Source organism: Mytilus edulis, chromosome 4 (genome assembly GCF_963676685.1).
Source record: "Mytilus edulis chromosome 4, xbMytEdul2.2, whole genome shotgun sequence".
In the NCBI taxonomy this organism is placed as follows: Eukaryota; Metazoa; Mollusca; class Bivalvia; order Mytilida; family Mytilidae; genus Mytilus; species Mytilus edulis.
Window position 1 is genome coordinate 98603377 of NC_092347.1, and position 11424 is coordinate 98614800.

General features: G+C 32.0%; 1 protein-coding gene across 1 annotated transcript; it reads right to left on the reverse strand.

Moving 5' to 3' along the window:
* Window positions 1-405: 405 nt before the first annotated feature.
* Window positions 406-7764, reverse strand: LOC139521215 (uncharacterized). Its single transcript, XM_071314627.1, has 5 exons — window positions 7257-7764; window positions 6412-6582; window positions 4071-4331; window positions 2701-2960; window positions 406-1109 (listed from the first exon to the last, which is right to left on the reverse strand). Exons 1-5 carry the CDS (start codon window positions 7556-7558, stop codon window positions 460-462), a joined length of 1644 nt encoding a protein of 547 aa, XP_071170728.1. The 5' UTR covers window positions 7559-7764; the 3' UTR covers window positions 406-459.
* Window positions 7765-11424: the final 3660 nt, after the last annotated feature.

The following is an 11424-nucleotide window of genomic DNA, read 5'->3' on the forward strand; positions in this document are numbered from 1 at the left end:
CCGGAGCACCTGAGATCACCCCTAGTTTTTGGTGGGGTTCGTGTTGTTTATTCTTTAGTTTTCTATGTTGTGTCATGTGTACTATTGTTTGTTTGTTTGTCTTTTTCATTTTTAGCCATGGCGTTGTCAGTTTATTTTAGATTTATGAGTTTCACTGTCCCTTTGGTATCTGTCGTCCCTCTTTTAAACAGCGACTAAGCATCATCTATGTTGTCATTGGCTAATAATAAGGATTCCTTAGCATTCTCCTCAAGTAAACCATTTGTCTAACCCGGTGGCCTTATTTCTATATTTTTCCATACAGCTAATAACGAATTTGATGGATATTAACGCTAGCTTTATAATGCATTTCGTAGGCCATTCAAACTTCGCAACAAAAGCAGTAAATCTGGAATAACTACATTATTAATATTTTGAAATTTTATTTCAGAAAACATTAAAGTTGTTCATTTACACACATTAGAGTATCAACACTGAAAATGCAAAATAAAGTAAAACGAGGCAAATATTGTTTGACACATTTAAAAAACAACTTTTGTTTGTTAGACTGGTCTCATCTGCTCTAATAAACTCGGGATGATCTTTCCATTCAAAATTGGGTATCTCTAATTTTACAGTTTTATTTTCAAAACTGAATTTAAATGAGTAGAAGTTGAATATGTATGCCGTAGTCCCGATAGACTCACCATAAAATTCATCTGTTTTGTTTTTAGGATACAAAACGAAGTTACCAAAACCATAAACCACTGTAAGTTTATTACTATCCTTGTGTTTTTTCACTTCAAGGTTTCCATAAGCATGATTCTTGTATATTCCATAGAAGTCAGTAATCTGACGTGAAGGTTTCCTGCTCTTACTGTACCTTGGCTTCAGAGATTTGATTTTGGCATTTAACCACGGTCTTGGATAGGAGCAAATTGTAGATGAGTTTAACCATGGTTTATAACCCATAACTCTGTCAAATATTACATTGTGTAAAGTTTGTCTGTATAAATAGCTGGGATCATTTCCGGTCATAGCAGTATAAATGGCTATATCAGCATCAGGGAAAACGGAAAGCAATGCTCTGTAACCAAACGTTGTTCCAGAATGTTCTAGCATTTTGTATCCTAAAATTACAAAAACAATATAATTTAAGCGTAAAAGGTATGAGAAAGAAACCTAAAATTACAAAAACAATATAATTTAAGCGTAAAAGGTGTGAGAAAGAAACCTAAAATTACAAAAACAATATAATTTAAGCGTAAAAGGTGTGAGGAGAAACCTAAAATTACAAAAAAAATATAATTTAAGAGTAAAAGGTGTGAGAAGAAACCTAAAATTACAAAAACAATATAATTTAAGAGTAAAAGGTGTGAGAAAAAAACCTAAAATTACAAAAACAATATAATTCAAGCGTAAAAGGTGTGAGAAGAAACCTAAAATTACAAAAACAATATAATTTAAGAGTAAAAGGTGTGAGAAAAAAAACCTAAAAAGGTGTGAGAAAAAAACCTAAAATTACAAAAACAATATGATTTAAGAGTAAAAGGTGTGAGAAAGAAACCTAAAATTACAAAAATAATATAATTTAAGAGTAAAAGGTGTGAGAAAAAAAAGCTAAAATTACAAAAAACAATATAATTTAAGCGTAAAAGGTGTGAGAAGAAACCTAAAATTACAAAAACAATATAATTTAAGAGTAAAAGGTGTGAGAAAAAAACCTAAAATTACAAAAACAATATAATTTAAGCGTAAAAGGTGTGAGAAGAAACCTAAAATTACAAAAACAATATAATTTAAGAGTAAAAGGTGTGAGAAAAAAACCTAAAATTACAAAAACAATATAATTTAAGCGTAAAAGGTGTGAGAAAAAAAACCTAAAATTACAAAAACAATATAATTTGAGAGTAAAAGGTGTGAGAAAAAAACCTAAAATTACAAAAACAATATAATTTAAGAGTAAAAGGTGTGAGAAAGAAACCTAAAATTACAAAAACAATATAATTTAAGAGTAAAAGGTGTGAGAAAAAAACCTAAAATTACAAAAACAATATAATTTAAGCGTAAAAGGTGTGAGAAGAAACCTAAAATTACAAAAACAATATAATTTAAGAGTAAAAGGTGTGAGAAGAAACCTAAAATTTCAAAAACAATATAATTTAATAAGAGTAAAAGGTGTGAGAAAGAAACCTAAAATTAGAAGAAACTTAAAATTACAAAAACAATATAATTTAAGCGTAAAAGGTGTGAGAAGAAACCTAAAATTACAAAAACAATATAATTTAAGAGTAAAAGGTGTGAGAAAAAAACCTAAAATTACAAAAACAATATAATTTAAGCGTAAAAGGTGTGAGAAGAAACCTAAAATTACAAAAACAATATAATTTAAGCGTAAAAGGTGTGAGAAAGAAACCTAAAATTACAAAAATAATATAATTTAAGAGTAAAAAGTGTGAGAAAAAAAACCCTGTTGAGCTTTCTGCCTTATTTAAATGCATGTATTTATATGCGTATAATTAAGTTTGTGTGTGTTATAAATGTTCGTTCAATCGATGTTCTATTTCTGTTAAAATTTGACAGTTCAATATTTCATCGTCGGAATCTGCGTGTAATCATTTTCACTAACCACATTCACGTGGTTTAAATACAGACTAACACTGGATGGGAAATATGTAGAACAATCTTGACCGAAATAAATGAAGAAAAACCCGCATATACCTCTGTAGTGTCCAGTTCTCCACCCCAAGGCATATCCTGTATTACTTGTTGTTGCAGGAACTTTTGGTTTAGTAAAGTATGTTGATGTATAGGTTGTCGTAATGACATTTTCTGGTCTTGTTAAATCTTTAAAGGCCTCTTCTGAAATAAGTCTTGTGCCATCAGCTAGTTTCCCTTCATCCAGATAGAATTTCATCCATTTTGCCATATCACTTGCCGAAGATAATACACAACCGGAACCACACAAGTCTGCCCATCGTCTGTCAAATATTTGAAAAATGAAAACAATACTACATGTTGTTATAAGAAGATGTGATATGAAAGCCAATGAGACAACTCTCCATCAATGTATAAGAATTGCATGCGTCCGAAGCTTTTGTAAACAGGGACACCGAAAACCAAACATTTGAAAACCAAGGATTAATAACACTTATTGTTTCTATCATGATACGTATTAATATGTAATACTACATTTTTCAATGATTTTATTTCTTTTTTACTTGTTTGGCTTTATAAATATTTTGATATGAGCGTCACTGATGAGTCTTATGAAGACCAAACGCGCGTCTGGCGTACATAATTATAATCCTTGTACTTTGATAACTATTTACACCACTGGGTCGATGCAACTGCTGGTGGAAGTTTCGTTCCCGAAGGTATCACCAGCCCAGTAGTCAACACTTCTGTGTTGACATGAATATCAATAATGTGGTCATTTTTATAAATTTCCTGTTTACAAAACTTTGAATTTTTCGAAAAACTAAGGATTTTCTTATCCCAGGCATAGATTACCTTAGCCGTATTTGGCACAACTTTTGGGAATATTGGATACTCAATGCTCTTCAACTTTGTACTTGTTTGGCTTTATAAATATTTTGATATGAGCGTCACTGATGAGTCTTATGAAGACCAAACGCGCGTCTGGCGACCTAAATTATAATCCTTGTACCTTTGATAACTATTTACTTTGTTGCTCATAATTATTTAGAAAGTAGAAGTCTAGCAAATTTCTGCAGAGATGCTTTTTTGTTTTAAAAATTTATGATTAAAGACTTCCTTTGACTGAAGTGATGACTGTAGCAATATACATTATTTAAAACATACAGAAAGTATTTTTTTTCACCAGTCCTGATAAACATTCAAAAAGCACCTCATCTTTTTTTTTTATAAAATGTAGTTATAAAAAATATTTTACGTTGAAAAGTTACTCAAATATAAAAATGATACTGGAAAATAATTGGTCTATAGACGGTGGAGTATTAATACAGCAAAATGCATGTAGTATTCAATAATAATAAAAAAGATAGATGATTAATAAATGGATTTTTCAATTTTGAAATAAAACGGCAATGCGCCTTGTTACATCTCACCTGGAAAATTCAAATGGAACAGGTTTCAGATCACCATAATAATCAATATACCCCTTAGCTAAGTCAATCTTCTCAAAATCAGCTGTTGTCAAAAAGGAAGAAGAGTTCATACCGATTGGATCAAATAGATGTGTCTTTACTAAGTTCTCCCAACTTTCTCCACCAATCAATTCAGCAAGATTCGTCACTACACCGTATATCAAATTGTTGTAGAGGAAACTGTCTCGGAATGAGCCTTTTGGTTGCAAATACTTCAATCGGCTAAATAATAAAAATATATATCTTCAGGTTTATAAACTAATAATTTAATTTTGGATGTAACGCATCTTCTGATTGGCTGACGTTATTTTGTTATCAGCCCATAGACATAATTTAGTCATGTGACCGTGACGTCATCAACGTTTTTTCGTGGTTTTCTACGGTTTTTAAAAAATGGAATTAGGATTAAATTATAGGAAACTACTGTAAGATTTTTTCTGTCTATTCGAAATAACATAAAAAATGTGATGCACACTGTCAAATAACCTGCTACGCGCGTTATTCAGTGTGCACCAAATTTTTAATGTCATTTCTTCATAGACAGAAAAAGTATTACAGTCATTCCTTAAATGTCATACTGTTTCAAGAATTGTAAAATACTGTTTGTATTTATAGCCAAATACCAAAGTGAACGATAAAGAATAGTTTATTAACACTTATGTATATGAAATTACGTCATTGCCCAATTTTGATGACTCAAATGCCCACGAATTTAATAATCTTCAACGAATGTTTAAAAAAAACTGATGTCCGAAATAATTCGAACTGACATTAAAGTCAGGGTGTTGATATACAACCACGCTAATTAAAGGTGGTAAGACAGAAGTATACCGGTGTCTCAGACCGGTGTTCAAAAGTCTTTAAAGTTGATTGAGATAAAACAAATCCGGGTTACAGACCAAAACCGAAGAAAACACATCAACCAAGGAATAACAGGAAAACCGAAGTGGTACAAAAAAGACCACCCGCCAATACTCATTGAAACAAACTATTCGATAACAACTGCCATATTCCCGACTTGGTACAGGCAGAGACATATACACGTATATATGTCTCTGGTACAGGACATTTTAAGGGTATAATGGCATGCCATACCCTCCCACTTTATGAAAATTTAAAAAATATGCCCTAAAACACTTCTTGATAGAAATACAACACAAACACACACCAGAACATTCCTAACAGAGAAACGCTCATACAAATAATATACGTAACTAAAATGTAATCTCTAACTTTAATTCAATTATTTTACAGTATTCGTCCAAATTTTTTTTCCATGACAATGACGGTATGGAAAAGCAATTTATAATTCTTTGGACTACATAACAGTAGTATAACGCTGTTCAAATTTAACAAACGATAAGACATATTATTCAACCGTAACCACAACAGAAACATCAAAAATAAATCCATGAATGTTGGATTTACAAAAACCGAGACACGTGGTACAGCAATGTAAATTAACTCAAGGGTTAACAGTCGAATTCGGGAATAGGTCACGTTCGGTACTTAGCAGAAAAATGACACAATTGTTAAATGTCATTTGGTTAGTTTAGACACAGACACATCGTATATATGTAAACATCATCCAAATTCTTGATAGTGTCCATAAAATTTAAGGAGTGTCATTTTTAATCTTTCCTCCTCATAACTCTGTTAGATCAGTTTCTGCGTAAGGAGCTCACTCTTGTACAGAAGTCAGTATAGTGTGAACATGCACGAGCATAATGTATCTGACAATTGAATTATACAAATACACTAAGCTAATAAAATTGTAATTGCATACAGATTGATGCACTATTTAGATAATTCATAGAATTCCTATATCATAACCACTGTTAAAGCTATGAACACGATTCTAAATGGGAGTTTTGGCACAGTTTGGTTAGGACTGAATATTACCGAGATACACATGCACAGCTGTATGCACAAAATAATCATTTCACATTTCTTTTACAAAAAAGTCAGACACTGTATAAAAAGTAAGACTGAATCCGATGCACGAATAAAATAAAAGCAACTCCACGAAGGATGATACATTTATCATTGATTCGCCTGGTAAAACCTTGTTTTTCACCTCCGTGAACCAGAATATACAGATGATTGAGTGTTGGTTGTTTAATGTCCAGTGGCAAATATTTCAGGCATGCATGTTCGGGACGTTATTAAGAATTTGTTAATAACAATCTATAGATTTAAGATTTGTCTAGATATAATTAGTTATCAAAGGTACCAGGATTATAATTTAGTACGTCAGTGTATCAATAAATTAGCATGTATACTAATTAAATGTTTTACTTACTGTATAACATTAGCACGTGTCAAATTGTTATCCAATCGTATACGGTTGTTGCCTGGTATTCCTAGTCTATGAGATAAAAGATCACGTACGGTAGCATACTTTGACCGCAAAGAATCGATAAAAATCCCTTCGTTGTCGAAGATGGTACTGACTTTTGTGTTTAAAGAGTATCTGAAAATATACTTATGTATAAAGATAAATAACAAATTGTAGTTTTGATACAAAAGAAATGTTTAAATAGGTTTGACACAGAAGTTTTTAATTAGAAGGAATTCTCTGTTTTCTCGATGAAAAAGACCCATATTTTTTTTTTGGCTTAACCTGTACATTCACTGACTGTTTATATTTGGAACCAAAAAAGTAATAATCGTAAATTTGGTTGCAAAATAATTGAAAATTCATTCATTTTAATAACGTTTACTTAATGGCCTCAATGATCGTTTAATAACATCTCCCTTTATCTATTTAAGAAAAAACGATAAAATGCTATTTAATGATTCAAAGTAGAAACAAAAAATGGTTTTCCGGTTTTAAAAGAAAGTTCCGTTCTTACAGAAGTATACAGTTTGTTTCTGTCTCAATGAGCTGCGCATATATCCTACAACGCCCAGCAAACTTAAAACTACGGTTACATCCCAAAACAAATTATATTTTTCATAAATATTTGACCTTTTTTTTCAAAAAGAAATTTTATTTAATAAAAAGTCTTGTATTATTCTCATATAAATGACTTACAGTTTACAATCGATTAAAAAAATTGAGTCTGAATATTTTTCAGATCATTTTACTGTCAATGGGTGCAGCACAGTTCAAATACAATGAAACATTTCGTTCCCCATACTTACTTTGTTTTCTCTTCCATCAGTTTCACAAGTAATGTACTTGCAAACGCTTTTGACAAGGACGCTACTCCAAACAAAGTATCCTCAGTCACTGTATCGTTCGTTTCTAAATCCTTCACGCCGTATCCTTTTTCTAAAACAACATCTCCAGATCTTACTACTGCAACTGAGACACCAACAATCTGTTTTGATTTACATCGTAAGGTTTCTTCAACTATGGTATCGATTTTTTCAAGACAATCTGGACACCCAGCAGTCAAATTAAAAGATGCAAATAGGAAAAAGAAAACGCACAGAGCATACATATTCAATGTTATAAGAAAACGCACTAAGCATACATATATCTGTGTTATAAGGATACGTATACAGCATAAATATCTAATTAATGTTATAAGAAAACGCACACAGCATACATATCCAATATTATAGGAAAACCTCTTTCATTATACATAAATATCTACATGTATTTAAGGTGGAGTAGTTATTTTTGATGTTTTTAAGGATCTCAAGTGGGTGTAAATAGCCATTAATTGGTCATGATGACAGTATCCAATTACAACTACTAGTAGTACTTGGATTTAACCCATAAATTCCCTCAGTAGTGGGATTTCATTAAACCTATTTTCTCTTCACATATTTAACATTTAACAAATACTTAATACAGGAAAACCGAAATCGGCGAAGTTGATAGCAAAAAAGATAACAAATATCTCATTTGTTTTGGTACATTTCGTACGTATTAGTTAAAACATATTCATTTATAGTGGATTGGAAAACAAGTTGTTGTAACTTATGTTATTCCCTTTCCACTTCGTATTGGTACATCTAATTTGTATTGGCACATCTTATTTGTATTGTCACATCTCATTTATAGTGGTACATCTCACTTATATCGGTACATCTCGTTTGTATTGGCACATCTCATTCGTATTGTCACATCTCATTTGTATTGGCACATCTCATTTGTATTGGCACATCTAAATCTCATTTGTATCGGCACATCTCATTTGTATTGGTACATCTCATTTGTAGTGGTACATCTCATTTGTATTGGCACATCTCATTTGTATTGGCACATCTCATTTGTATTGGCACATCTTATTTGAATATATATATATAGGCACATCTCATTTGTGTTGGCACATCTAAATCTCATTTGTAACGGCACATCTCATTTGTGTTGGCACATCTCATTTGTATTGGCACATCTCATTTGTATTGGTACATCTTATTTGTAGTGGCACATCTCATTTGAATATATATATATAGGCACATCTCATTTGTATTGGCACATCTAAATCTGATTTGTAACGGCACATCTCATTTGTGTTGGCACATCTCATTTGTATTGGCACATCTCATTTGTATTGGTACATCTTATTTGTAGTGGCACATCTCATTTGAATATATATATATAGGCACATCTCATTTGTATTGGCACATCTAAATCTCATTTGTAACGGCACATCTCATTTGTGTTGGCACATCTCATTTGTATTGGCACATCTCATTTGTATTGGTACATCTTATTTGTAGTGGCACATCTCATTTGTAGTGGTACATCTTATTTGTAGTGGTACATCTCATGTGTATTGGCACATCTCATGTGAAGTGGCACATCTCATTTGTAGTGGTACATCTTATTTGTAGTGGTACATCTCATGTGTATTGGCACATCTTATTTGTATTGTCACATCTCATTTGTATTGGTACATCTCATTTATATCGGTACATCTCATTTGTATTGGCACATCTCATTTGTATTGGCACATCTCATTTGTATTGGTACATCTCATGTGTAGTGGTACATCTCATTTGTAGTGGTACATCTTATTTGTATTGGTACATCTAATTTGTATTGGTACATCTCATTTGTATTGGCACATCTCATTTGTATTGGTACATCTCATTTGTATTGGTACATCTCATTTGTATTGGCACATCTCATGTGTAGTGGTACATCTAATTTGTAGTGGTACATCTCATTTGTATTGATACATCTCATTTGTATTGGTACATCTCATTTGTATTGGTACATCTCATTTGTATTGACACATCTCATGTGTAGTGGTACATCTAATTTGTAGTGGTACATCTCATTTGTATTGGTACATCTCATTTGTATTGGTACATCTCATTTGTATTGGTACATCTCATTTGTATTGGCACATCTCATGTGTAGTGGTACATCTAATTTGAAGTAGTACATCTAATTTGTAGTGGTACATCTCATTTGTATTGGTACATCTCATTTGTATTGGTACTTCTCATTTGTATTGGTACATCTCATGTGTAGTGGTACATCTCATGCGTATCATTTGTACTGGCACATCTCATTTGTAGTGGTACATCTCATTTGTACTGGTACATCTCATGTGTATTGGCACATCTCATTTGTATTGGTACATCTCATTTGTATTGATACATCTCATTTGTATTGGTACATCTCATTTGTATTGGTACATCTCATTTGTATTGACACATCTCATGTGTAGTGGTACATCTAATTGTAGTGGTACATCTCATTTGTATTGGTACATCTCATTTGTATTGGTACATCTCATTTGTATTGGTACATCTCATTTGTATTGGCACATCTCATGTGTAGTGGTACATCTAATTTGAAGTAGTACATCTAATTTGTAGTGGTACATCTCATTTGTATTGGTACATCTCATTTGTATTGGTACTTCTCATTTGTATTGGTACATCTCATGTGTAGTGGTACATCTCATGCGTATCATTTGTACTGGCACATCTCATTTGTAGTGGTACATCTCATTTGTACTGGTACATCTCATGTGTATTGGCACATCTCATTTGTATTGGTACATCTCATTTGTATTGGTACATTTCATTTGTATTGGCACATCTCATGCGTAGTGGTACATCTAATTTGTAGTGGTACATCTCATTTGTATTGGCACATCTCGTTTGTATTGGTACATCTCATGTGTAGTGGTACATCTCATTTGTATCAGTACATCTCATTTGTATTGGTACATCTCATTTGTATTGGCACATCTCATTTGTAGTGGTACATCTCATTTGTAGTGGTACATCTCATTTGTATTGGTACATCTCATTTGTATTGGTACATCTCATTTGTATTGGCACATCAAATTTGTATTGGCACATCTCATTGTATTGGTACATCTCATTTGTATTGCCACATCACATTTGTATTGGTACATCTCATTTGTATTGGCACATCAAATTTGTATTGGCACATCTCATTGTATTGGTACATCTCATTTGTATTGCCACATCACATTTGTATTGGCACATCTCATTTGTAGTGGTAAATCTCATTTGTAGTGGTACATCTCATTTTTATTGGCACATATCATTTGTAGTGGTACATCTCATTGTATTGGCACATCTCATTTGTATCGGTACATATCATGTGTATTGGTACATCTCATTTGTATTGGCACATCTCATTTGTATTGGCACATCTCATTTGTATTGGTACATCTCATGTGTATTGGCACATCTCCTTTGTATTAGTACATATCATTTGTATTGGTACATATCATTTGTATTGGTACATCTAATTTGTATTGGCACATCTCATTTGTATTGGCACATCTCATTTGTATTTGTACATCTCATTTGTATTAGTACATCTTTTTTGTATAGGCACATCTCATTTGTAGTGGTACAGCTCATTTGTATTGGCACATCTCATTTGTATTGGTACATCTCATTTGTATTGGTACATCTCATTTGTATTTGCACATTTCATTTGTATAGGCACATCTCATTTTTATTGGCATATATTTTTTGTATAGGCACATCTCATTTGTATGGTATATTTCATTTGTATTGGTACATTTTTTTTTGTATTGACACATCTCATGTGTATTTGAACATCTCATTTGTATTGGTACATCTCATTTGTATTGGCACATCTCATTTGTAATGGTACGTCTCATTTGTAGTGGTACATCTCATTTGTATTGGTACATCTCATTTGTATTCGCACATCTCATTTGTAGTGGTACATCTCATTTGTATTGGCACAGAAGTATACAGTTTGTTTCGGTCTCAATGAGCTGCGCATATATCCTACAACGCCCAGCAAACTTAAAACTACGGTTACATCCCAAAACAAATTATATTTTTCATAAATATTTGACCTTTTTTTTCAAAAAGAAATTTTATTTAA

What these genes read in the sequence shown, in the direction of transcription:
- LOC139521215 (XM_071314627.1), bottom strand. Translation starts at nt 7,558, where the DNA reads ATGTATGCTCTGTGCGTTTTCTTTTTCCTATTTGCATCTTTTAATTTG. An exon ending in ACACGTGCTAATGTTATACA is followed by an intron (nt 4,332 to 6,411) that starts GTAAGTAAAACA and finishes TTTATTATTTAG; the next exon opens with CCGATTGAAGTATTTGCAAC. An exon ending in GTTCCATTTGAATTTTCCAG is followed by an intron (nt 2,961 to 4,070) that starts GTGAGATGTAAC and finishes AATATTTGACAG; the next exon opens with ACGATGGGCAGACTTGTGTG.